Genomic DNA, 27,538 nt, shown 5'->3' with positions numbered 1-27,538 from the left:
CCCGTCGCGAAGTTTCCAGCCTGCGAGCGCGGCGGGAACGGCCGGACGTCCCCAGACCCTGGCCATGCGGCCGCTGCTGCTCCTGGCCCCGCTGGCCTGGCTGCTCCTGGCCGAAGCGAAGGGCGACGCCAAGCCGGAGGGTGAGAGCGCGGGCCGGGCCCGGGGCCGAGAGGCTGGTCTGGGCTGCACGGGAGGCCTGGGCTTCCGAGGGGATCCGGGTTCCGGCCGTTTGGCCACTGACTCGCTGGTGACTCGGACAAATCACTTCCTCTGTTGGCGCTGCGGTTCCCACGTCCGTGCAGCCGGGAGGGGAGGGACAGCCGAGATCCATCCAAATCATAATAGCTCTCATAACAGTAATACCAATGGCTACTGTTTAGGGAGCACTTATTATGGGCCAGCTATCGGTTAAGCGGGATCTCGACCCGCGGAAGCGAGCTCTTCTATTACCCCCTTTTCCAGCGGGGCACACTATGTGAGGTTCTGGAGTCGGCTCACTTGCCCAAGATCACACAGCTTGGGGGCCTTGGACAGGATTGACACCCAGGGGTGCCTGGTTTCCGAGCCGGGCTCAGAGACAGTAGGCATCACAGCCACTGGGGTGGGGAGAGGAGGGGGTGGCTCACATAGCAGAGCCATTTACGCTGTCATATCAGTCCTCTGTGGTCTGCGGGGCGCCTGCTGGGTGGGTCTTAACTCTCTCCAGGTTGCACCTGGGGAAACTGAGGCTCAGACAGGTGCAGTGACTACCCAGGATTGTCCAGTCTTGGAGTGGTTGGTTCTAGACCCACTGGACTCCGTGTCTAGGGTTCCCTCTACATCCCCAGGGCGGATTTCAGAGTGTGCCCCATCGTTCTGAGTAGGTGCTAGTGTCTTCCCCACCGCTCCTTGGGTCACCTCCAGGGCTGCCTGCTGAACATCTGCGAGCCTGGAGGAGAGCATAGCCTGTGGGCAATCCCAACAAAGCAGAGCTGGACTGGCCACCCCGACCATGGTACCCTGTTTTGTCTGCCCTCCTTCCTGAGAACCCGGGAGCCAGAGGAGGCAGGATGGTGGTATAGAAGACCCTCACCAGGGGAGGGGATGGGAACCACCGTTTCTTAGTACCTCCTTTGTGCCAGGTTGTGCCCAAGGCCACTCATCTCCTAGCGGTAAAGCCCGTGGTGACTAATCTCCACGAAGATTGGTGGTGACTAATCTCCACGAAGATTGGTGTTCTAGCCTGCAAAGTGGGGGCAGTGGTACCTGAGTCCTAGTGCTCTGACCAGGATTCCAGGAGATGAGGCCTCCTGGTGAGGGTTCAGCTCAACACCTGGCCTACACCGGCATTATCTTTCTTGGACCCAGCACCGCCTGCTTTCCTGGAGTATCCCAGCAGGGTAATAAAACAGGTCAAAAAATCCAGTGATGCAGGTGCTGAGCACAGGGCTGGGCTGACAGTGTGTGCCAAAGGCCTGTGGCCTGGGTCCACTCGCTGGCCAGGAGCTAGGCGCCCTATAATAGCCTTTGTTTCCTGGGCCTCTCTTTCCCCTGCTTCTGCTGATGTGGGCTCCCTCCGCCTCAGACCACTGAAGGAGAAAAAACTCCTGCTCCCACAATGAAGTCCACAGAGGTGAGTCAGGGACCAAATCGATGACAAGGCTTCAGGCGCGCTGGCCCCGGCAGGTGACCGGAGGGGACAGAGGAGACAGAAGGGAGTCCCATTAAAGGTGCAGGATTGAGTGTGTGACTGAGATGATCCAGGTAGAGCACCTTGTAGATCGTAAGTAAATAGTATATTGATGGACAAGCAGTAACAGGTTGCCAGACACGGAACTAACGTCAAGCCCCTCTCAGGTTGAAGCCCTTCTCTTCCCTTACTCTATCCAGATCCTTTTAATAAGTAAGGAATCATTAGCCCATTTTGCAGATAGGAAGACTGAGGGCCCAAAAGTTTAAACACCTGGTCTCGGGTCGTGGTAGGTGCTTGGAGGTGGAGTCATTGACTGGGACTCAGACCCGCTGCTCATCTCCGCCGACCCCTGTCTGGACGGGGTGGGGGTGGGGTGCTGTCTGGAGGAGCCTGCTCAACTTTCCCAGGCCCAGCTGAGGTGGGACCCTCAGCCTGCTGGCTAGGACAGAGTGGGAGGGTAGTTGGTCCTGCAGACCCACTGATTGGTGTCGGGAGTGAGGGATGCTCCAGCACCCCCCAGAGAGGCCAGCTCCTCCCTTCCCCTGGTGGGGCTGGGGTGCCCGGTCGGTGCCAGGTGGCTGGGATGGGGCAGCTGCCGAGGAATGTTCCAGTGGGCAAGTTCAGGAATGGCGCTCTTCGCAGCTTGTACCCACACGCACGTGGATTTGGCACATGGAGAGAAAGATGGGGTTTCCACTTTAGGGAGTTCCCAATTTTAGCGGTGGGGGGGCCCAGAACTGCTCACCTCAGTAGGTACCCAATGTTATGGGGGGAGATACAGCCCTCTGCTCCCAGAATGCCCTATGCTTGAGAAGGGAGACATTGCCCTATGCTGGGGGAGCCCCCAGACCAATGTGGGAGACAGAAAGAGACGGTCAACAAAGCGACATTCAAACGAACAAATTCCCATAGACCTGGTCCTTTCTCCCTTTTGTAGAGACTTCTAGCTGATCACTGCTCTCTCCCTGGGCTCCCGCCTGTCCCTGCAGGCCTCGGTTTGGCCATGGAGAGGGAAGGCCCACCTGGAGCCTGACAGCTGCCAAGTTCCAAGGCTCTGGGAAGTCAACAGGGCGTGGGCGGGGGTCCCGGGTCATGCTGTTCCAGGCAGGGAGTGGAAAGGTCCCAGGAGTCAGGCGGGCCCAGCTGGATGTGTGTGGGGGGAGGGAGTGTCCGAGGAGGACTGAAGGGGCAGAAAGGAGTAGGGCTTCAGACCCAGGAGAGGCACGCCGGGCTCCTGGGCACTGGGAATGTACATCTCCTGCCATTCTGCCGCACCGTTTATGGCTTCCGTTCAAGCCTGGGGGGAGCACGGAGGATGGGGAGGAGCTTCATTCCCACCTCCCCAGAGAGCAGACTGGGTGCGTCATGACCGTGCCTGGAGAGCCATCTTGCGTCCCCAGCCTTCTCTTTGGACCCCAAAGAGGGATCTGTATTCCCCCAGGCCGCCGGGCTCAGCCTGTCCCCATCATTCTTGCTCTCAGCAAGGTGGCTTTTCTGCATCCCTGACCCCCGGGGCAGCACCTGGCCACACACGTGCCCTTCTCTCGGGACGTTCCCTATGACATGTGGCACCCGCAGCCAGGTACTATGCTAAGCACTTCACGGACATTAGCTCATTCAGTGCTCACGAAAGTCTCTGGAGGAAAGTACTACTATCGTTGTTATGACCCCATTTTACAGATAAAAGGCACAGAGAAGCCAAGTGACTCACCAGCAGTCTGTCTGCCTCTCTGCTCTGCTGCCTTTTGCTCACCTCTGATCCTGGATCACAGCCTGTCTGTCGGGGAAAACCAGTGCCGCACTTTGGGCAGCAGGTCTGGAGGGCCAAGAGCCCTGGGTGGCAGGCCTCGTGCGGACCCTGGCTTTGGCCCCCGGTGGGCCGGCCGGACCAGCCAGAAAGCAGGGGGGCAGGGCCCTGGTGCTCCATACCGAATCCTCCACGTTGACACCCTGTGGCATGCCCTGCGCTCTGGCTGCCTGCTGGGTGACTGGAGCCGAATGTCCACGTTGGGGATGCCTGAGAGAGGGCGGCTGGAAATGCTGGCTTCGGTCTGCAGCCTTCCAGGATGTTGGACAGAGAAATGGGGAGGTTAAGAACACAGGCATTTGGAATTCCAGCTCATTCCCTTCTCCCGGCAAGATTCTGTGACCTGCGGCAGGTCATTTGGACTCTCTGTGCCTCAGTTCCCTGCCTATAGAAGGGAGGGGTAGAACTATCACCTGCCACATGGGATGTCGATAGTTAAATGTGATGACTGTAACACACTTTGTGTGGCATGTGGCTTCTAGCAAGGGCTCAACCGGTGGTAGTGCTTACTAGAGTCACCTGCCCACCGTGCTCCCTAAGGCCAGACGGTATACACCAGACGTCCTGAGTCACGCTCAGTCCCAGCCCCAGGGAGGGGGAGGGAGGCCAAGGAAATAAAGACAGGAGCCTGGCCTGGCAAAAGGGACAAGGAACATGTTTGTACTGGTGCATCATCTGCTGGGCAGAGGAAAGAGGGCTTCCTGGAGGACTGGGGCCTCTTCAGAGGAAGGAGGAGTGAATGGTACAGGCAAGGCAAGGGAATGGGGCAAAGGTTGGGTTCACTGAGGCAGCTTGCGTGGGGGGTGGGGGGTATTGAGAGGTAATGGCAGGGTCCCTTGGGGGAGGGGTCTGCCTTGAGTTCTCTTGCTGTGGCCCATCCCCGCACCCCTGCATCGGAGCCCCGATCAGGACCGGGGGATGGGTCGGATCAGAAATTTCCCAATGGGCTAACATCAGAAATCACCTGGGAAGGGTAGAAAAAATCCAGACTCCTGGGCCCATCTCAGACCTCTGGTCCTGGAATTCAGAGGCTCCCTGTGATGCTGATATGTAGGCAGGTTGACCCTCTGGACCAGGTGATCTTCTGGAGTCCTCGGCTACTAGATTTGTTAAGGCCCCCATGGGGCACCTGGGATCATCCTGGAAATCAGAGAAGAGACAGGCTGGGTGGGTGGGGAGGGTCCAGCATAGCCTGGGACCTTCTCCTCGACCTCAGCTAGGGTTTTTTCAGACAGATGGAGAGACAGACAGCTGGTCACTGCCCCAAGCCAGGGCAGTGCGTGCAGAGGTTAAGAGAGGGGACTCTGGGTCCAGACTTCTGTGACCACATTCTGGTGCTACCACTTCCTGGATCCCTTGGGCAAGTTACTCACCATCTCTGAGCTGTAGGTTTCTAACTGTAGAGTGGGGAGTTAGGAGAGTAAAGTGCTTAGAACCGAGTCCTGCGTACCAAAGGTATTTGGGAAAGGCTAGCCATCGGGTACCCGTTCTTTTGCTAGAGGGGACTCAGGAAAGGAGCCTCGAGATGCCTACGCCCTCAAGCCCCTCCCACCGCAGCCTGTCTTCAGGAGCCCCGATCCACCAACTTACACAGACACACAGACACACACACACACACACACACACATGCTGGCTTTGTCCATCTGTGAAATGTGACACTCCCTGTCCCAGCGTTCCCTGCCAAGGACAGGAGGGCCTCAGAGCCAGCCACTCTCTTCTCCTCACTCGGTGCGGGGGGAGGTGTGGGGACACTTAACCATCCTGGCAAGAACTGGGGGAGCCTCTCCTCAAGTGTGAGCAGCACCCCTCTTTCCTGGCCCCCAAGGTCAGGTGGTGAGGCCTCCCCTTTCCATACCTACCTAGTGGATCTACCCCTTCCTCCCCAGGGCCCTGGGCCCACTTCCAGTGGATTCCTGCCAAAATCTTCTGAGCTGCCCCCTGCTCTGGGGCCAGCAGCCTGCCCAGCTCAGCCAGCTCTGCCAAGCGGGATGCTTCTGTTCTTTCAGCCCAGGCTTCTCTTGTTTTTAGGGGGGTGGGGGTGTATGGGGAGGCCTTACTTGCCTGTGTTGGCCTGGCCACTTGGTGGGTCAGTTCACCCAGGAAAGCATTATGTCCTGGACCCCACGAAATGGTAATAAGTGCTACAAAGTGGTGGTGGTGGGCGGGGGGGTGTCCTACCTCTAAAGGCAGGAGAGAGGTCAGGACAAATCTCAGAAGGCTTCATAGAGGTGGTGGCAGGGAAGGGGTGTCACTGTCACTGGCCCTGGGACCTGGAGGAAGATTAGCGAAAGGGGACAGAGAGAGGGAGCTGGGGCAGGAGGGGAGGAGCTCAGCAAGGTGAGACCTCTGGCTGGGGGAGATCTCGTCCACTCAATGGAGGGAAGGGGTACATCACTGGGCCGATCAGGGAGGGCCTTGAATGCCAAAGCAGGGTGTTTGCCTCTCACTGATCAGCACCAGTCATAGCTCTTAGTAAAACCCAACAAGGGTTTTACAGGCCCGATCTCACTGAATTAGTCTGGCATTCCCTGAAGTGGGTAACAGTAGCCTCCTCTTACCCGCGGCCTCGGTTACTCACGGTCAACCAGGGTCCGGAAGCAGATGATCCTCCAGCCTAACTATGTCACAGTGCTGTGTCATTCAGCTCACTCTGTTTCGTCGGGTAGGCATTTAGATGTCACATCATCGCAAGGAGGGTGAGCACAGTGCAGTAAGATATTTTGAGAGAGAGGCCACATCCACATGATGCTTATTACAGTATGTTGTTATAATTGTTCCATTTTATTATTCACTATTGTTCATTCCTTACTGTACCTCATTTATAATCACATTTTATCGTAGATACATACACGTAGGAAAAAACATCGCGTATATAGGGTCTGGTACTATCTGTGGAGCGGTCCTATCCACTGGGAGTCTTGGAATGCATTTCCCGTGGATAAAGGGTTGACCACTGTACTGTTTGTCGTTTGTTTGTTTTTTGTGTTGTTTTGTTTTTTTAAGTCATCTCTCTGCCCTGCGTGGGGCTCGAACTCATAACTTCAAGATCAAGCGTTGCATGCTCTACTGACTGAGCCAGCCAGGTGCCCCTTCGTACTGTGATCTGGAAGGGGCTTCCCCAGGGCGCCCAGAGATGCCCCCTGCGGAGCTGTTTTCAGCAGGTTTTTTTTTTTTTTTTTTAATGAATCATGATTTCCTTAAGTCGGTGATTAACTCTGATTGCAATCAGAATCAATTGGGTAGCCTTTTTTTTTTTTTAATGTTTATTTATTTTTGAGAGAGAGAGCAGAAGCTGGGGAGGGGCAGAGAGAGAGAGGGAGACACAGAATCCAAAGCAGGCTCCAGGCTCCGAGCGGTCAGCACGCATTCCGACGCGGGGCTGGAACTCGTGGACCGCGAGATGGTGACCTGAGCCTAAGTCAGATGCTTATCCGACGGAGCCACCCAGGCGCAGGTTCTATTGCAGAGGTGAAGCCACACGACAGAGCCTGAGAGAAGTCTCTTATTAAGGTAGTACAGCTATTCTGGCCAAAGCTGAGGATTTCAAGTCCGTTTCCACTCAGGGTCAACTCAGAGGTTCTCACATGTTGGCAGAGAGGCTCAGCAGGAAAGGCTGTTGGGATGGATTAGCAGTGTGCGCCCTGGGTGCAGGCAGGTGGCCATCCCTGGGCTCATGTCCAGCATCAGCTAGAGAGGTCCCCCTGGTGCTTGGCATTCAGGACGAACCCTTCCCTCCGCCCCCGTGTTGGGGCCACAGCCCCCTAAATCCAGAGAAACCCAGCCCCACCATGCAAGGTGCAGACGCTTCTGTTCTGGACGCCTCCTGTCGTGCCATTCAGTTCCCAGGGGGACAGAACCCTGGAGGAGATTCCAGGAGACCCAGGTTCTGTCCCCGCTCTATCATTAACCAGCTGAGTGACCTTCGGCACATCTTTCCTACCCGGGCCCTGGGCCCTTGTCTGTAATGGGTGGACGTGAGGGCACATCCTGCGGGGATTTGACACATGTAGGAACAATGACCTGCTCCTGCCTGTCACCTCTCCTCACCCTCCATTCCCACTCACCACGCCGTCCTCTGTCCACAGACAACCTCTTAGTCCTCACGGTGGCCACGAAGGAGACTGAGGGGTTCCGGCGCTTCAAGCGTTCAGGCCAGTTCTTCAACTACAAGATCCAGGTAAGAGGCTCCCGGTGGGGGGAAGGGGCCAGGACAACCGCGGGGTAGCGGGTGAGTCCAGGAGCTGGGTTTTTGTCCTTCCCAAACTGATTGGGGCCACAGGGAAAGCTTCTGGAAGCCCAAAAGAGGAGGATGACTTAGGAAAAGCAAGAAGGGGAGAATGTAAGCAAAGTCTGGGAGGTGCCAGAGTTGGGAATGTGGGGAAAGTGAGACAGGAGGGCTGTGGGGCGATGCTAACGCTAGGGGAGTAGGGCTGGTTTAGAAGGCAGGGCCTGGGAACCAGCATTTTACCAATTCCCTCCTCCCCCCCTCCCCTGCCAAGGGATTTTGAGACGGCTGTAGTCTGGAGATCTTACCTGTATAAACTCTGCTCTAAAGAAACAGAGGCTGAGCTGTCCTCTGGTGTCCTCTGTGTGCAGGATGGGGGCTAAGCCCTGCAGGGAGACATTCCAGTATTTAGCTGAGTGTGCTGAGTGCCTCCTTCTGTCAGGCACAGTGGTAGGCACTGGGGCTGGAATGATGACAGGGCAGACCAGGGCATTGCCTACACAGCTTGCAATCCAGTGGCATTAAGCCAGAAAGAAAGTGGATTAGCTCACATGAATGCAGGTTGAAGCAGAGGGTTGCTTCAGGCATAGCTGGATCTAGGGGTTCGAGCTGCATGGTTAGGGCTTTATCTTTCTATCTCTAGGTTCTCTTGGCCTTCATTTGCAGGCATGCTCTCTCTACATGGTGGCAGGATGACCACCAGTCACAGACCCACATGCCTCAGCTTCTCAACCTCGACAGAACTAGACAGCCTTTCCGTAGTTGGGACAGAACAGTCCTGGGGAAGAGTCTGACAGGCCATGCTTAGGTCACATGCCCAAACCCATGGCTGGGGGAAGGATGGGACACTGACTGGCCAAGTGTGGTCACATCACCCCCACCTCCACCCCCAGAGCCCTGTCAGCCTCACACACGGTATAGAATAGTTTCCCCACAGGTGAGGGAGGAGGTGCTGGACAGACAGGCAAAGATGTTCACTGTTCAGGCAGAGGTAGAATTTTGGCTGACAAGATAGTTCTGTACCAAAAGCCCACATTAAAGGGCCTTTCTCTGTAGGCGCTGGGCCTGGGGGAAGACTGGAATGGAGAGAAGGGGGCGTCATCAGGTGGAGGGCTGAAGGTTCGGCTGCTGAAGAAGGCTCTGGAGAAGCACGCAGACAAGGAGAACCTGGTCATTCTCTTCACAGACAGGTAGGTGGCTGGGGGTTTCCTGGGTGGGGCCCAGAGAGAATATTCTAGAATATTCTAGCCCTTGCGGGATATCGGGGGTGAGGGAGGACTCGCTCTAGCTAAGGTTGCCTACCGTTTGAGGGGGCCTATGAGCCCAGAAAAGACCATTCCCAGGGGTGGTGAGATGGGCAGGGGCCCTGCCCAGGTGGGGTGAGCCATGCTTCGAGTGTGAGGTGGGGACCTTCTCTGCCCAGGGTAGGGTGGCAACGCCACAGGCTGGGCCAGAGACAGCAGGGCAGAGCCGTTTCCCCTGGCGTGGCCCAGGGGTGGTGTGGGAGAAGGTGGCCTCATGAGCCCCTGCTCACCTCTGCCTCGCCCCCACTTTCCTCGGCTCTGGCCACAGCTATGACGTGGTGTTTGCGTCGGGGCCTCGAGAGCTCCTGAAGAAGTTCCGGCAGGCCAGGAGCCAGGTGGTCTTCTCGGCCGAGGAGCTTATCTACCCTGACCGCAGGCTGGAGGCCAAGTACCCGGCAGTGTCCGATGGCAAGAGGTTCCTGGGCTCTGGAGGTGAGGAGTCTGGGCGCGGAGGCCGCGGTGGGGCTGGGCGGGTTCCAGAGGGGTCCATCCGCTGCCGTCGGGACATATTGCCCCCTGCGGTCCTCCCCATCTTGTGAACAGCCACCCATCTGCACAGATCAAAACCAGAGCCACCCCCAAATATCCTCCCTCGGTCCCCCCCCACCCCCCGCCCTCGCCTCTCAGTCAGCGGGCTGGTGACGCCACTCCCACTTTGAAAGATCTCGACTCTGCCCTCGTGTCCACCCCCCACTGCTGCCGCCTCACTTGGCTCCCGGCCATTTGCAGTAGCCTTCTGCCTGCTCTGCCGGCCTCAGCCCTCACCCCTTCCAGTCCGCTCTCCACCCAGTAGCCAGGCGCAAAGCCACACGCATCACTCAATGCCTTCTTATTGCATGGAGAGTAAAATCCATATTTTATTCCGGATTCTTTTGTCCAGCCACGGAAGGGGGTTCGTCTCCGGCAGCCACTTCTCCCCATTGGCTGAGAGAGTTAGCACAGTCTAGATGGCCCAAGGCTGGGGGTGTTCCCTGGGGTGGAGCCCTCCCTGGCTGGCCCCTTCTCCCTTTTCTCTCCATTCCAGTCTGCACTGTGGCCAAGGAGCTGTGTGGGTTTTTCCCTCTAAGCCCCCATGCACTGTGTGACCTTGGCCCAGCCTCTGCCCTTCTCTGGGCCAAGTTTCCCAGATAACTGTAGAAAAGGGGCTCCAAGCCTATGTCCTACCAGCTCTGCTCTCCAGGGACTCCTGGTCTGATGCATTTATTTACCACCTACGTGGTGCCCGGCACCTGATTTGGTTCAGGTTAGTGGATACCATTGATCTTTCTCTGTGAGCTCAGGGGGAACTTGTCACCAAGTGGCATGAACTAGCAGGTTGCTTTCAGCCTACAGACATTACCTCCCTTCAATCCAGGAGGACCTCTAAGAGGAGGTAAAGGAGTGGGAGATGAATGAAAGCAGAGTCTGGGAAGAGGCTTCTGGTTTAGAGGCCGGAAGCTAAGCGTCTGTCTCTGTGTGTCCCCCACCAACCGCAGGCTTCATCGGTTATGCCCCCAGCCTCAGCAAACTGGTGGCCGAGTGGGATGGCCAGGACGGTGACAGTGACCAGCTCTTTTACACCAAGATCTTCTTGGACCCAGAGAAGAGGGTAAGGGGCGGCGGGTGGGGCTGAGGAACAGGGGCAGGGCGGGGGGGATCTTGACGCTGGATCTTGATGCTATAGTGGGAGCAGTACCCCCTGACTCCGTGGGTTGGGCCCCCACTTAGTCATTCGCAGATTCACTCAGGTGTTCAGCGGCTATTTATTGAGCGCCTGTTGTATGTGAGACGCTGTCAGGTGCAGGGCAGGAATGCGGCTGCAAAGAAGACAGTGGGGGCCTTCACCCTCACGGACACTCAAGTCAGTGAGACAGGAGTTCATAGCCTCCTTTTTGGGGGTGATGGTACTGAAAGGAACCGACAGGCTGAGCTGCCCCTGCCCCACCCTGCCTGGGGGGGGGGCAGGTTTCTGGGCTGAAGAGGTCTTGGCCAGACCTGTGCCATGACCTCCAAGCCTGCCTTAAGGGAGGCAGGGGTCGTCGAAGGAACTGAAGGTGGCAGGTCTGGACCAGTGTCGCCCCAAACTAGCCAGTGTCCTCCGGGCAGGCGGGAAACTCAGAGAGTCCTTGGGTGGAGGGGGTCAGGATTCCTGGATTCTTGCCCGCTTGTCCCCATAACCTCCATCCATGCGGTGCTGTGCGACCTAGGGTAAGTCACTTCCCCTCTCTCGGCCTCAGTTTTTATTATCCACGAACTAATGAAATGAAACAGCTGGACTTGTGCGGTAGAAACATGAACTTGATCTTTTTAACTCAGTCTTTCCTCCTCCTTCCCCTTTGCCTCGGGTGACATCATTTGCAGAAGCCCAGGGTCCAAAACATGAAAGTGGACTCTATGGGAGTCCCCTTCCCTCTCTATGGGATGAGGGCTGAGCCTAGCATGCCACCTGCCTTTGTTGGCCTGGCCTAGGGCTCCATGCGACACAGCTGGATCTTGAAGAGGCAGCCCTGTGCAGTGAACAGGGACCTCAGGGCCGGGCTCCTGGGGTTCAAATGCCAGCTTAACATTTGAGCTGTTAATGTTCAGCTCAACCTCTCTGTGCCCTGTTTTTTAAATTTGTAAAATGTGGTGATGGTGGAACTTTCCCATAAGGATGTTATTTGGATTGGGGCGCCTGGTTGGCTCAGTCGGTTAAGCATCCGACTGCGGCTCAGGTCATGATCTCGCGGTCCGTGAGTTCGAGCCCCGCGTCGGGCTCTGTGCTGACAGCTCGGAGCCTGGAGCCTGCTTCGGATTCTGTGTCTCCCTCTCTCTCTCTGCCCCTCCCCTGCTCATGCTCTGTCTCTCTCTGTCTCAAAAATAAATAAAAACATTTTTAAAAAATTTTTAAAGATTAAAAAAAAAAGGATGTTGTGTGGATTGAATGAATTAATGCTTGTGTAGTATTTAGATCAGTGATTGACAGTAAAGTGAAAAACATTTGTTGTTATCATGATTGTTATACTTGAACCAGCTGTTGCCTTAGATGCCTTCTAATTCTGAAAGACCCGGGTTCTCTGTGAGTAGAGCCACTGGACCAGTAGATCGCAGGGCTCCGAGCTGTCCTGGTGTGCCAGGGCACAGCGGGTGTTGGGGGGGAGGAAGGGGCAGAAGTAGGAAGGCAGGCTCCCCACACTGGGCGTGATGGAGCCCCATCCTCCACCAGGGCCTGTCCCTGCTGCAGCCCAGTGCTCTCTTTCCTACAGGAGCAGATCAACATCACCCTGGACCACCGCTGCCGTATCTTCCAGAATCTGGATGGAGCCTTGGGTGAGCGGCCCCCACGGGGAGAGGGATCCTAAGAGAGTCATTAATAAGGCGATGAGGATTCCAGGCAGGGCCTGAGCCCAAGGAGGAGAAGAGGCTGGTTTCTCTCTGGCTACTGTTCCAGGAGGTCACTTGCCCCATCCCCAGGTCCCAGAGGCCACCTGGATGTCCTGGGGCAGAGCTGTGTTTCCCTGGGGGTGGAGAAAGGAGGGCCAAGAGGTCAGTCTAAGAGCCTGCGGGACACCAGGGGAGGAGGCAGCAATTCAGCCTGGGAGCAGGTGGGCGATGTGCACAGTAGGTACCTGTCCCCAGCCCTGCATCCCTGGTTCTTATAGGTGCTCCTGCTTCCTCTCCTTCCCTGCCCTCCCACCTCCCAGGTGGCTGGCACAGGAAGCTGATGGACATCTTAAGGAAAGAGTAGTTGGAAAAAAAAAAAAAGAAAAGGATAGTTGGACCCAATAGCTGCTTGGTGATTTTATGGGATAAGTGGAATCTTATTTTTTGAGAATCAAATGAGTCCTTTCCCAGGAAGGTGCAGGAAAAGCCACACCCTTTTGTCTGTGGCTTCTGGAAGCACAGGAACCTAGACTAAGAAGCTGGGTCCTGAGCGTCTCTTGGGGGAGCCAGGCGCTTGCGCAGAGGGGCCCCTTCACATGGTCACCCACACGGAGGGCCTCCCTCCCCAGTGTCTTCCCAGGCCTCTGACGAAAGACTCCTCTGCATTTGTAACTGTTGGATGGGCTGCTACCTCCTGCTGTCTAGTGGGGTCAGAGGATCCGTCAGGATCCTGCCCGAGGGAGTCTCTCCACCAGGACAGGACCTGTCCCCCACCTTGCTCAGGCCTTCCGCTGGGGCTGGCACATTCTCAGTCCTGCTCTCCAGGTCTGTCGTTTGTGGGAGCAGGTGCCCCCAGGCTCTGTCCATGGAGCTTCTCTAGCTGGGATGTTTCAGGTCTTTGTTTTCTCCCATCTCCTGCTTCTGGCTTGAATAAGTAATCACCATAAATACTGGGGGTTGCCATGGATTCTATGCTCATTATGTGCCAGGAGTGGTGCTGAGTGCTTGCCCAACACAGAGCCCTCCAGCTCTTACCCCCATTTCACAGACGAGGAAACTTGAGGCTCGAAGAAGTGATGTTAATAGCCCAGAACAAGCCCTGAGCAGGAGCTAGGACTTGAACTTGGCCTCTGGACCTGATACTGGATGTCTCTGTGCTTTCTGACCCCCAGATGAGGTGGTGCTCAAGTTTGAAATGGGCCACGTGAGAGCGAGGAACCTTGCCTATGACACCCTTCCGGTCCTGATTCATGGCAATGGGCCCACCAAGGTAGGGAGAGGCCCCAGCCCCTGGGGAGAGTGAGAGCAGGGCCAGAGGCTCAATTCTGCTCTCACTGTGACCCCACCGCTTCTCCTTGGGGTCAGAGCCGCCCCCCTGGGCCCCGCTGGCCCCTGGCTGCCTCTGTCCTCACATCTGAGTTCAGCATGGTGACTTGTTTCCTTGCTGTGACGGTCAGTAATGTTCATCCCTGCCGAACCCCAGGACAGAAAGGAGGTCGCTGACCCCATCCAGGCCCCAGCTGGGCTGCCCCGAGTCATCCGTACCCCATCATCCCAGGGCAGACTCGTTTCTTCATTCAGCAAACATTTAGGAAGGACATAAAGCATAGTCCGTCACGAGCAGCACAGACTGGTCCCTGCGCTTCTGGAGCTAAGAAGCAGCTGGGGTGCGGGCCGGACCTCACAGGCCCCGGGGAGCCAGCCCTGGCTCACAGCACACTTCTTCACGTGTGGTCCCCGACCCCCTCCACTCCCCGCACCGTGTCAGAGAGAAAGGGGAGGGTATTAAAGCAGACTTCCTGCCCCCACCTCAGAGCTGCTCGGCTGGACTCTCTGGGGTGGGGGGCAGGCAGCAGTCTGGATTTCACAAGCTTCTGGCAGACCCAGAGATAAAAGGGTATCAGGCTGGAGTCCTCCCTGGGCCCCCAGAGCAGCTTCGGTGATCTTCAGGGCACCAGAACATTCTCTCCGAAACCTGCCCCAAATAAAGCCGCATTCCTGTCCCCTTAGAGGGCCGGGGTGTGGGAACACCAGGGGCTGAGAGGGATGTGACTCAGTGGTTACAGGTGGGCGGGGCCAGCCGTACCCCTCATCTCCGACCTCACGTCTCCCTACAGCTGCAGCTGAACTACCTGGGCAACTACATCCCGCGCTTCTGGACCTTCGAGACAGGCTGCGCTGTGTGTGACGAGGGCCTGCGCAGCCTCAGGGGCATAGGGGTAAGGCTGCCAGACATGGGGCGCTTGGTCCTCGCAGATGGGGAGGATGAGTGAGTCTGGAAGAGACTATCGTCTCTGGTGGGAGGTAAAGGGATAACCTTCCTGTCTGGGGTTCCCTCTTCCTCCTCACCAGGCACCTCCTCTTGGAAGCCTTCTGAGATTACATATGGCTTCTGTTCATGCACACCCCCCTGGCCATGCCAAAGTTCTGGTTCCTTCAGCTTGATTCCTCTCCTATAGCTGCCTTCCACTCACTCACAGATCTTATTCCTCGTTTTTTTGTTGTTTTTTTTTTTTTGTTTTTTAAGTTTATTTATTTTGAGAGAGAGAGAAAGCATGAGTGGGGGAGGGGTAGAGAGTGAGGGAGAGAGAATCCCAGTCAGGCTCTGTGCTGACAGTGAACCGTGAGATCATGACCTGAGCTGAAACCAAGAGTTGGACGCTTAATTGACTGAGCCACCTGGGCACCCCTGTTTTGTTTTGTTTTAAAATGTTCATCTATTCATATTAAAAATATGTATATTTTTTTGTTCATTTATTTTTGAGAGACAGAGAGAGATAGAGCACGAGCCGAGGAAGGGCAGAGAAAGAGGGAGACGCAGAATCTGACGCAGGTTCCAGGCTCTGACCTGTCGGCACAGAGCCCAACACGGGGCTTGAACTGACAAACTGTGAGATCATGACCTGCGCCAAAGTTGGATGCTCAACCCACAGACACCCAGGCACCCCCTTAACTCCTTGTTTATGGCTCGCTGCAAACCCATGCCAGCCAGGCTGTGTGACAGCAGGCCATCAGCTGGTCCTGGTTCCAAGTCTAGGCTCACGTGATCTGCCCAGCAGGGACCCCCCCCCCCCCCACCTCCTCCCGCTTCCTTCTGCTTCCCTGTCAGTCCCTGCCTCTGCCTGTCTGCACATCCTGCTTGGAGCTCCCTGGCTCAGGCCCCTTTCCTGCTAAGTCTGCACGCCTCTGCCTCTGGCTCTGGGTCCCTCAGGCCACCCTAGGGGCTCGGCAGTGGCCCGGTGGCCACATCGCCAGCCCCTCATGCCGCCCCCTCCCCGTGCAGGATGAAGCTCTGCCCACAGTCCTGGTCGGCGTGTTCATCGAACAGCCCACGCCGTTCCTATCCCTGTTCTTCCAGCGGCTCCTCCACCTCCACTACCCCCGAAAACAGATGCGGCTTTTCATTCACAACCACGTGAGTAGCAGGCACTTGGTGGGGTCGCCGTGAGGCTTGGGTCAAGGCTCCGCCTCACGGGGTGGCCTGGGACATCTCCGGAACTAACTGAGGCATCACTCTCTGGGCCAAATGGAAGTGGGCGTGGGGCTTGACTTGAGTCAGACTGGCCGGGTTTGAATCCCAGGGCCACTGCTTGTATCGGCTGTGTGACATTGCTCAACCTCTCTGTGCTTCAGTTTTCTCACCTATTCAATGGGGCTAGAATCGTGCCGACCTCGTGGAATTGCTGCATGGGTTAAACAAGTGGGCACGGGAAACACACAGGAGGGAAGGGCAGGCACATGACAGGTGCTCCTAGCTGTCATCATCGTCATTGTTTCTCTCCCTGCCTCAGTCGGTCCTTCCTGATTCGATTGGGTGACAAAATGGTTTTCATTCCCTGCTGCGTACCCTCTGGGGAATCAAGGAGGGCCCTGAGGCCTGCTGCTTTGTGGGGAGCAGGCCCAGGTTCAGTATTCCTAGCTCCTTCCCTCTCCCCCGCTTCCTAGCTGGATAAAGTCCCACCTCATTTCCCTGGCATCCAGGATGCCAGATACGCCGTCGAGTTCTCTCTGTTCTCAAGGTTTCTTGTCTCCCGAATGTTCTCTCATCCGGCAGCACCCCTTTCTGAGACCTTTCAGCCCCGACAGTCAGCACCCCACTCCCAGGGCCCTGTGGCCGCACACTCGGCTCAGCTCTGCCTGTGTCACAGACATTAGTTCAACTGTGCCACGTGGAAACAGGAGAAGGGTGTCAGCCCTGCCCTTGGGAGTCTCCCCGCTTCCCTGGAGATGTGAATTCTCATTTTTTGTGCAAAAAAGAAAACTGTCACAGGCAGTCTTTAAAGACCTGTGAGCCCGGTCTGATTTGTCGCCTCCTTACAGGAACCCTGGGACTTAGGCTCAGTTGCCCTCCCATTTTACAAGGGAGGGAATGGAAGCTGAGGTAGGTGAGGTGGCTTGTCCAAGGTCACACAACTAATGGTAGCAGAGCCGAGCTTCGCTCTGAATCCTGGGTTTGATCCTAAAAATCCTGATCTGTCCGCTTCCCCCTGCAAGGGGCCTGGGGAATGGACTGTTGTTTTTCAAAGTGCAGTCCAAGGATCACGCGGAGCATTTTGTAGCGAAGCAGGTCCCTGGGCCTCGCTCCAGACCGGCAGAATCAACGACTCTGTATATGGGGTCAGGGATGCTGTCCAAGTGACAGAGGCTCTTAAGAGGCTGGTGGGCCTGGCCTGGTCAGGGATGGCTGGGAAAGGGCACTCCAGGCAGAAAGGCTGGCATGGGCATGGGCAGAGGTCTGGAGATAGGAAAGCCAATGGCCAAGGGTGTGCGAGGAATGGAGGGGAGTGGCTTGCAGGAGCAGGGGTGCTGTGGTCCTGGGGTGGAACCACTGTCCCCATCTTCACCCTCCCATCCCCCACCCCTAGGAGCAACACCACAAGGCTCAGGTGGAACAGTTCCTGGCAGAGCATGGCAGCGAGTACCAGTCCGTGAAACTGGTGGGCCCTGAGGTTCGGGTGGCAAACGCTGACGCCAGGAACGTGGGCGCGTGAGTTGGGGGCTGAGGCACCACGGTCATCTCTGCTGACGGTAGTGGGCAGGGGGGCCGTGGTGTCAGGGGGCATCAGGCCAGGAGACAGAGGAGTTCAGAAGGCTGCGTGTGGTCTCCAGCAAGTTCCGGTCCCTCTCTGGGCCTCAGCGTTCCCAACTGTCAAATGGGGAAATAGGCACTGCCCTGCGAACCTGGGGGCTCCTGGGTAGGGCTGGGCAGTGTCATTTGGGTGCAGGAAGCAAATCAGAGAAAGAGGAAGAACTGGAAAGCCAGAAGTAGGTAAACAAGGACAATTTCGAGAGACGATCTCTGATTTTGCCTTTATTATTAAAACAAACAAGTAATCCCTGTTGACTGTGGAAGAATTAGTCCAGATCCGAGGCTGTGGAACCTCCAGGAAGGTTCTTCTGCCACGCCCACTTGACCCTGCGGTTGTAGCACAGATGGGCGTGGCTGTGCTCCCACGAATTTTACTTCCGAACACTGAAATTTGAATTTCATACGACTTAAAAATAAGTTTTTTTAAACTTTTAAAAAAATGTGTATTTATTTATTTTTGAGAGAGAGGTAGACGGAGAGCGAGCAGGGGAGGGGCAGAGAGAGAGGGAGACAGAATCCCAAGCAGGCTCCGTGCCGTTAGCACAGAGCCCGATGTGGGGCTTGAACCCCTGAACCGTGAGATCATGACCTGAGCCAAAACCAAGAGCTGGATGCTTAACCAACTGAGCCACCCAGGCGCCCCTGAAAATAATTTTTTTTTCAACATTTATTTATTTTTGGGACAGAGAGACAGAGCATGAACGGGGGAGGGGCAGAGAGAGAGGGAGACACAGAATCGGAAACAGGCTCCAGACTCTGAGCCATCAGCCCAGAGCCCGACGCGGGGCTCGAACTCACGGACCGCGAGATCGTGACCTGGCTGAAGTCGGACGCTTAACCAACTGCTCCACCCAGGCGCCCCTGAAAATAATTTTTTTTAATGTTTATTTATTTTTTGCTAGAGAGAGACAGAACATGAGTGGGGGAGGGGCAGAGAGAGGAAGACACAGAATCCGAAGCAGGCGCCAGGCTCCGAGCTATCAGCACAGAGCCCGACGCGGGCCTCGAACTCACGAGCCATGAGATCATGACCTGAGCCGACCTCAGACACTTAACCAACTGAGCCACCCGGGCACCCCTCATATGATTTTTATGTGACTCCTTTTGATTTTCGTTTCCCCCAACCATTCAGAAACGTAAAGCCATTCCTAGCTCACAACCTACAACGATACCAGGCAGTGGGCTGGATTTGGAGCACGGGCTGTACGTTGCTGAGCCCTGGGCCAGATTAACAAAAACAGCATAAATTTGTAAGGCTTTTGGTACGGGTGACCAAACTACACTTCAGAAGGGGCAGAACCGGTTTACCCCCTGGCCCTGGGCGGTGTACGAACCTGTCTGTGGGCCGCGTTCTCCCCAGTACGAGGGTTTTCAGGGCACTTGATAGCAGTCGCTGAGCTCCGGGCATTCATCTTGAGAGCCTAACAGCCCAGGGTTTGGGTCTCGGGGTCAAGGCTGCCGGACCCAACCTGCACCAGGGCTGGCCTGACCCCTGTAAAGACCTTTGGCTGGTTCCCTGTGGTCACAGATGGGGGCAGGCCTGGAGAGTAAGGCTGCAGCGCTGCTCTGGGACCCTGGGACCCCTCTGCTGACCCCGGAACCCCTACCTGCAGGGATCTGTGCCGACAGGACCGTGGCTGCACCTACTACTTCAGCGTGGATGCTGACGTGGCCCTGACGGAGCCTAAAACCCTGCGCCTGCTGATCGAGCAGAACAAGTAAGGCTGTGGGTGGGCTGCGGCAGGCTGGCCCTCTAAGCCCGGGCCCCCGCTCCAGGCCCCCCCGGCCCCCCGCCACGCCTTTCTTCTCCGCCTTCACCCTGGCCTCACCTCCCACCCTGGACCTGCCCCAGCCCGGCAACCTTGTCTTGGTCCAAGATGTTCCCTCCTCCCTGCTTCAAGCCGCCCCTCCTGCCCTCCGCTCCCGGCTGCCCTGTTGGAGGGAGCACGAACCAGATGGGCCAACCCACCCCCCTCCAGGCCCCACTTGTGGGTTGAAAGGGCACTCCCCCACCCCTCGCCCCGCACCTAATTAGATCTGCCCCAAACTCCCAGTGGGCAGGGAGACTCCACTGAGGTGCTCCCTTCCTCAGGAACGTCATCGCCCCGTTGATGACCCGCCATGGGAGGCTGTGGTCGAACTTCTGGGGGGCCCTGAGCGCAGATGGCTACTACGCCCGCTCCGAGGACTACGTGGACATTGTGCAGGGACGGCGCGTGTGAGTACCTGCGGGATGGGAACGCCCTCACCCGTCTTCCCCCAATATTCCCGTCCTTGTTGCCCTCGAATTCCTGTGAAACCCAAAGCAGGGAAGACTGCAGTCAGACACAGGGAAGGACTTCCTGGCAGTTGTCCTGGGCCCATGTGCCCAGGGTAGGGGAATCAAGTGAGCACTCTTGTGCCCTCCCGGCCTCTGACTGCCTCCTCCCCCGGGGCCCTGATCTCTAGCCTATGACGGCCTGCAGCCCCCTCCATCTTCCTCTCTCACCCTTAGTGGCGTCTGGAACGTGCCCTACATCTCCAACATCTACCTGATCAAGGGCAGTGCCCTGCGGGCTGAGCTGCTGCAGACAGACCTGTTCCACCACAGCAAGCTGGACCCCGACATGGCCTTCTGTGCCAATATCCGGCAGCAGGTCGGCAGGGCTGGGCAGTTGGCGGGGGCGGGGGCGGGGGGGGGCGTTGATGGAGAAGGTGGTCTGGATCGTGTTGCCCTAGGCCTCGAGCTTCTGAGATGCCAGGGCCTGGTGGGGGGCACTTGGGGCATCAGGCATGAGGGTTGGTCCTTAGGGTCCGTGGGGACCATTTTAGTGGACCCAGTTTTCACACCGTCTGTTTTATTGACATTTTCAACACAGCCAAAAAACCCTAAACTCTCCACCTAAATGTACCCCGAGTAATGTGCCAGAGACGCCCTTGCCCTCTCCCTGTGCCCCACCCAATATGTTTTTGTGGTTATTTTATTTTTTAAGAATATTTAGTTTTGAGAGAGAGTGCGAGTGAGCAGGGAAGGGCAGAGATGGGGACGGAGGATCCAAAGTGGGCTCTGTGCTGATAGGCTGACAGCAGTAAGCCCGATATGGGGCTTGAACTCACAAACTGTAAGATCATGACCTGAGCCCAAGTCGTATGCTCAACCGACTGAGCCACCAGGTGCCCCCGACTGTGGTTATTTTTATTTAAATGTGGCAGCATGATGGTGTCTTCCTGTGCTCTGAACTTCAGGATCAGACACCATTCTTTGCTTCTACACCATCAACATTGGTTCTTTGATTCCCATTCAGTCCTCCAGGAAGCCCTCCTTGATTGTATCCATGTCAGGCCTGGCCGGGTGCTAGGGAGACGAGATGGGGTGCCCGCACTTGGTTCCCTGATCTCCAACTTGATGGACAGAGGAGGCTGCAGCCATGCCTCTCTCTCCTGGGACTGGTGGGGGAGAGGGGCTCTCTTCCATCCGTCCTGTTCTCCCCAGGATGTGTTCATGTACCTGACCAACCGGCACACCTTTGGCCACCTGCTCTCCCTGGACAGCTACCAGACCAGCCACCTCCACAACGACCTCTGGGAGGTGTTCAGCAACCCCGAGGTGAGGTCCTGGGTGGATGGGCAGGGGAGGGAGAGGAAGGGACCCCAGCGAGCCAGTGGTGTAAGGGGACTCCTGCTCAGCCTGAGAAGGGGTGGGGCTCTGAGGGCTACCTGCCACCTGCCTTCCTCCACCCCGGGGACCGTGTGGGGCAGGGTTTGGGCTGGGAGATGCGGGCTCTGGAGAGGCAGCGCCATCTAGTGGAGGGGAGACCAGGAGTCAGGCCTGGGTCTGTGGACCCTCAGCTGTGACTTAGTTGAGCCGCTCGACCTTTGGGGTCTCAGTTATCTTAGCTCTAAAATGGGCATACTATCTCAGCCTCACTCACTTCTGAGGGTGTCGAGAAGATCAGAGGAGGAGAAAGTGGTGACGGCGTTCTTAGACATTGTGAGCTTATGGCTGACTTGGGCACATGCACATACCTGTACGCAGACCTGCACACACATGCACACGCATGTAGGTACACATGAAGACACCAGCTCCTGCAGGCATACTGTGTGCCCAGATCGTACACCTGCACCCGGTGGGCATGGTGCGTACCCCCTCCCCCAGGCGTGCACACATTCACCCGCATTGCAGGGGGCCTGGGAGGGGGACGAACCCCCTCTTGGAGCATCCCATGGAGTCGGGCAGAGAGTGAGCCCCAGCTGGCCCGGGCCAGGCCTGAGGACCCCAACCGACTCCCCTCCCCCCACCCCAGGACTGGAAGGAGAAGTACATCCACGAGAACTACACCAAGGCCCTGGCGGGGAAGCTGGTAGAGATGGTAAGGACTGGGTGCCTCTGGGAACAAAGGTACTGATTCACTCCCTACACCTGCTGAGGGGGATGGAGGGCAGGGGAAGGCAATTAGCTGCCCCAGGAGAGAAGGGGAGGCATCTTTCTGTGCTCTGGAAGCACTTGGGCAAGAGCATGGGTAGTGGGCTGGTCCTTCCTCCTGTTGGTACTTCCCAGCTGGAGTCTGCAGGGGCCTCGGGACCTTGGGTTGCTCTCCTGGCCCAGGCGAGGAAGAGGAAAATGTCCCCAAATGTGGTCTCAACCGTGGACCAGGGGCCAGTAGTAAGAAACAGTGCTTCTCTATTTGCCCTGAAGCCTGCTGGGCTGTCCTCCCTCCGTACGCACATTCCCTTCCTGGCTCTGCCCCGGTAGTTCTGTGACCTTGGCTGAGAAAGACCAGCTCTGAGCTCAGTTTCCTTCCCCCTTTAGCAGCTCATGGACCAGGGTATGGGGAAGGGCCTGGGCCACTTGAGGGGCCCTGCCTGTGGCGGGTTCCACAGGGGGGTGGGGGAGGTGGGGGAAGAGGCAGCGAGCGGTGCCACCCGGACCCGTGTGACTGAGTCCTCCCCTCCGTCCCCGCCCTCCCAGCCCTGCCCAGATGTCTACTGGTTCCCCATCTTCACGGAGACGGCCTGTGACGAGCTGGTGGAGGAGATGGAACACTATGGCCAGTGGTCTCTGGGAGATAACAAGGTGGGGGCCCAGGTGCCTGGGCTGGGAAATGTGGGGGAGCCTGCCCTCTGGGCCCTTTTCCTGGCAAGCTGGCCAACCTCTCTGGGACTTTGTTCGCTTGTTTGTTTTAAGTTATTTATCTATTTTGAGAGAGAGAATGAGCAGAGGAGGGGCAGAGAGAAAGGGGGCCAAAGGATCTGAAGTGGGCTCTGTGCTGTCAGCCTTGAACCCACAAACCGTGAGATCATGACCTGAACCGAAGTCGGCCGCTTAAGCGACTGAACCGCCCAGGCACCCCTCTCTCTGGGACTCTTTCGGGGGGTGCTCTGGCACTGAGGAGTAGGGGACTTAAGAAATGGGTTGGAGTATGGGGCGCCTGGGTGGCGCAGTCGGTTAAGCGTCCGACTTCAGCCAGGTCACGATCTCGCGGTCTGTGAGTTCGAGCCCCGCGTCAGGCTCTGGGCTGATGGCTCAGAGCCTGGAGCCTGTTTCCGATTCTGTGTCTCCCTCTCTCTCTGCCCCTCCCCCATTCATGCTCTGTCTCTCTCTGTCCCAAAAATAAATAAACGTTGAAAAAAAAAATTTAAAAAAAAAAAAAAAGAAATGGGTTGGAGTATGGGTCCCCAAGCTGCCATGACCGCTAGGTGACTTTGAGCTGCCTTAATCTCACATTCTAGATTTCCAGTTCCTGGTTTGTTATTGGAATGATTTAGCTTCCTTTACCAGATTGGGTGTGTAATGGGGGAGGAACAAGCAAGCGTGGGATGAGGAAGAATTAGGGACGTTAAGGCCACATTCACCAGACAGCAGAAGCAAGTGGCATATTGGATTGAGAGGCTGTGTGGTTCCCTGGAAGAGGAATCCCGTACCTGAACTCATCTTAGAAAGTTCAGGGGGCATTTTTAAAGGCACATGAGGCCCTGGGCCTGTGTGCCTCAGAGCCTGGCTAACCTTTGACCTGGCAGCTGAAGTAACCAGTGGTCCGATTACCAGCCTCATCCACATGCTTTGGTGGTGAGATCATCTTCGGAGGCCAGGAACTGGCATAGCCCATGCTTTCTGGGGTCTGGCCAGCCTTTGTGCTCCCGGGACCAGGTCAGTGCTGGGACCCTAGTGCCTGAGCCAACCTGTGACCCTCTGCACCTGTTTTTTTCTGCGGTGTAGCAAATCACCATGAAGCCTCAACAGCATAAAACAACACCCATGTATCATCTCCGGGTTTCTAGGAGTCCACATGTGGTTTAGCCGGGTCCTCTGCTCAGGGGTCTCTCGAGGCTGTAGTCGAGGGGCGGCCAGGGTTGGGGTCTCAGGTGAGGCTCGGGGTCCTAATCCAAGCTCCTGTGGCAGAATTCATTCCCGTGCTTCCTCCAGGCCAGCGGGAGAGTCTCTCTCTTCAAGATGTTCATTTAAAGGCACGCCCGGGGCACTCTCCCATGTGGTCAACCCAAAGTCAACTGACTTGTTATCTCAGTGACATCTGCAGAGCCCGTTCGCTTTGCCCTCTGCCCTAACCTCATCCCATCGTGTTTACAGGTGGGGTGGGGGCGGTTGGGCAGTCCACACACCAGGCGGCCGTCTTAGAATTCTGCTTACCACGCTCGCCTTGGTCACTTCCAGGACAACCGCATCCAGGGTGGCTACGAAAACGTACCAACCATCGACATCCACATGAATCAGATCAGCTTCGAGCGGGAATGGCACAAGTTCCTGGTGGAGTACATCGCCCCCATGACCGAGAAGCTCTACCCAGGCTATTATACCAGGGTGGGTATGCCTGGGATGTAGCCAGGGAGGGGATGGCGGGAGAGTGGCTAGGGAGAGGAGAGTGGGGGGAAGGAGAGAGAGTGGTCCCAGCCTGCGGGAGAGGCCTGAATGTTTGGTCTCCAGGTGGGAGTGAAGTCTCCTCCCATGGTGGGGGCGCCTCTGGAAGAGTCCAGGGTAGGGGCAGCCCGCCTTGCCTCCAGCCTGTGACATCGCTCCTCTGACTCCTTCCTTCGTGTCCTTAAATCCTGCCTCAGGGATGCCTCTGCCCAGCTTGCAGACAAGCCCCCGGCTCGCTGGCCAGCATACTCACTCCTCTCTCAATTTCCCTTTAGCTCCCCACTGAGTACCTGTTGACTGCCCCTTTGCCTTTTGCGCTCCTTCCCTCCCTTGATCACCGCCTCACACACAAGGCTTTCTCCAGACACCTGCTTTGACTGCCTGGGCACTGCCCTTGACGGACGAATCAGCAACCTGCATAGTTGCCATAAAGGGTTGTAAGGATGAGCTGCCTTCCTTCTGCCCTAGCTTCCCTCCCCTCCTCTCCCCTCCCTTCCCTTCTCTTCCTTCCCTTCCTTCTGTCCTTTCCCCTCTCTGCACATCTTTATTGAAAGCCTTCCCTGTGCCAGGCACGGGGGAACACGGCGTTGAACAAACCTGCCCTCAGGGAGCCAGCATCCCAAAGACTGCGTGAGGGGCCCCTCCTCTGCACCCCTGCCTCTCCTGCTCTTCAGCGGCTTCTGTCCAGCCGCTTCTCTTTCCCACCCCCTTGACACAGGCCCAGTTCGACCTGGCCTTTGTTGTCCGCTACAAGCCAGATGAGCAGCCGTCCCTCATGCCGCACCACGACGCCTCCACCTTCACCATCAACATCGCCCTGAACCGGGTCGGCGTGGATTACGAGGTGAGCTGCTCACAGGGTGGTTGGGGCCGCGGGGCCTGCGGGGCCCAGTGCCCAAGAACCAGAGAGAGAGAGAGAGGGTGCCAGGTCTGTGAGGGAAAGGACTTCAGACACAGTGGAGCGTGGGCACGGGAGGTCAGAGGTCAGACTGCGTAAACCGGCACCTGCCTACCTACTCACCAGCTCTGTGGCCTCAGACATGTTTCTTAGGCTCTCAGTTTCCTCCTATCTTAGCTGGGAAAATGTAGAGGGCCCTCCACAGAACTGCTGTGACAGTTCCCTGAGCTCATTCAGGTGGTTGCCTATGGGAACCCGCAGTAAGTACTCGAGGCCTGATAGCTGTTGGTGATAAGGAGATTAGGGTTTCCATCAGTCTCAGAAGGAAGAGGCTGCCTTGGAAATGGCAGGACAGGCTTAGTCTGGGTGTGGGGCTCAGGCTGGTGGTTGGAGGGGAGAGCCGGGGAAACCGGGAGGACGTGGGGTGGAGAGGGGACAGCTCTGGGGGCCTCAAGGTCCCAAGGAAGGCCTCTAGGTGTGCTCAGCTAGGGAGTCATTCATTCATTCATTCATTCATTCATTCGTTGTTCATTCACTCATTCCTTAAGCTGCTATTTTTAAAAAAATTTTTTAATGTATGTTTATTTTTGAGAGAGAGGGACAACAGGGGAGGGGCAGAGAGAGAGGGAAACAGAGAATCCAAAGCAGGATTCACAGTATTGGCACAAAGCCCGACGTGGGGCTCGAACTGGCAAACCATGAGATCATGACCTGAGCCAAAGTTGGACACGCAACTGGCTGAGTCACCCAGGTGCCCCTCTTTTTTTTTTTAAGCTGCTATTTTCTAAGCATTTTGGGGACTCAGTCCTGGGCTGGCGACAGTGAAAGACACCCACACAAGCATCCTCTAATTTTTTTGAGAGTTTACCACGTATCAGGGGTTCACCTAGGGGACGGTTTTGTCCCCCCACCCCCTGGGGACATTTTTGGTTGTCACAGCTGTGGCGGTGCTACTGGCATCTAGTGAGTAGAGGCCAGGGGTGCCCAGGGCAGCCCCCCCACAAGAGAAAGTACCGCCAGAACTGTGTACTTAAAAAATGTTTATGATGGTAAAGTTTCAATTACATACATTTTACCACAATTTAAAAAACGGGGGGTTTTCTGCCCACACATGTCCATAGTGCTGAGGTTGAGAAACCTGGCCCTGAGCCCCTACCTGGATCATCTCACTTAATTCTCATGACCCTGTGAGGTTCATGCCTGTTTCCTGGGAGGGGAAACTGAGGCCTGGGTTAGTAAAGCATGTAGCCAACCTTTGCCCAGGGCTGCCTGACTCCAGGCCAGTGCTCTCGCTCCCTCTGTCTTTGCTGAGTTGAGTGTCCTCCTTAGGCAGCTGTGGCTGTCACTCTACAAGGCATCCCCGGCAGACTGGGCTGAGGACACTGGGCTGCAGTGGCTCAGGTGGGGGATAGGGCGGCGGGGGAAGGGCCCAGCTTCCCGTGGGAGAACTGACGCTTCCTGTCTCCCAGGGCGGGGGCTGTCGGTTCCTGCGCTACAACTGCTCCATCCGAGCCCCACGGAAAGGCTGGACCCTCATGCACCCCGGGCGACTCACGCACTACCACGAGGGGCTCCCCACCACCAGGGGTACCCGCTACATCGCCGTGTCCTTCGTCGATCCCTAATTGGCCAGGCCAGCCACCTCGGACCTCTTCCTCTTTGCCAACAACCACTGCCGGGCAGCACTCTGGGGCGTCGGGGCCCCAGGGAACCTGGACCAGCCTCCAGGCTCTTGACCTCTATTGCTCTTGGAGCCACCATCGGAGAGATTTGGCCACGAGCCAGAGGCAGAATACGCCTCCTTGGCTGGGGCTTTCCTGGTGCTCTGGACCCAGCCCAGGGAGGCGCCCTGTAGTCAGCAGTGCATGTTCATTGCTTTGTGGCAACTTGTCCTTTCCCACCCATCTTCCTGAAATACCCAGTCCTCTTTGTCTGCTTCTTCCATGGGGCGGGACTTGAGCAGAACAAGGGCTTAACTGGCTGCCCAGAGGTGCTCTAGGTGTGAGAAGGGAGCCCTGGAGCTTCTCCCGGGCAGAGCTGCAGCCCAGGACTTCTGCTCCCGGCAGACACAGAGACCGGATCAGATTCACGCCCCCTCCCTGCCCCCAGGACTGCCGAAGCCCCTTCCTCCGTGGCTCCTGTCGTGGGAGCAGAATGTTGTCCCCTGGAGATGATGACTCAGAAAACCCCCTGGGAGACAGGAAAGGCATCGATGCCATAGCTCCATCCTCTGCGTGGGGGGAGGGAGTGAGATGTCCGCACACTGCAGTGAATCACCCTGTCCCGATGCCTCTGGAGAGAGGGACAGACAGAAACAGGAGAGTTTCTATTAAAGATCATTCACACCA

General features: G+C 56.8%; 1 protein-coding gene across 2 annotated transcripts; it reads left to right on the top strand.

Annotated features, from left to right (window-relative positions):
- On the top strand, positions 1-27,538 carry PLOD1 (procollagen-lysine,2-oxoglutarate 5-dioxygenase 1). Of its 2 annotated transcripts, XM_047083512.1 has the most exons (19): positions 5-140; positions 7,565-7,656; positions 8,761-8,894; positions 9,277-9,440; positions 10,484-10,596; positions 12,233-12,296; positions 13,523-13,620; positions 14,468-14,569; positions 15,634-15,765; positions 17,216-17,337; positions 19,053-19,157; positions 19,532-19,657; positions 19,934-20,075; positions 20,912-21,025; positions 21,723-21,788; positions 22,388-22,492; positions 24,089-24,235; positions 25,011-25,136; positions 26,660-27,538. In XM_047083512.1, the coding sequence occupies exons 1-19, from the start codon at positions 65-67 to the stop codon at positions 26,813-26,815; spliced, it is 2,184 nt and encodes a 727-aa protein (XP_046939468.1). In that variant the 5' UTR covers positions 5-64; the 3' UTR covers positions 26,816-27,538. The 2 variants fall into 2 exon arrangements, with proteins under 2 accessions (XP_046939469.1, XP_046939468.1); XM_047083513.1 differs by lacking the exons at positions 25,011-25,136; positions 26,660-27,538 and adding an exon at positions 24,490-25,004 and having other exon boundaries at positions 1-140.

The sequence above is a fragment of the Lynx rufus genome, unplaced genomic scaffold (genome assembly GCF_022079265.1).
Source record: "Lynx rufus isolate CCGP_SWC_20201006 ecotype Redwood Valley unplaced genomic scaffold, mLynRuf1.p SCAF_2, whole genome shotgun sequence".
NCBI classification, from domain to species: Eukaryota; Metazoa; Chordata; class Mammalia; order Carnivora; family Felidae; genus Lynx; species Lynx rufus.
Note: the sequence above shows the minus strand (reverse complement) of the source record. Positions and strands in the feature narration are given on the sequence as shown.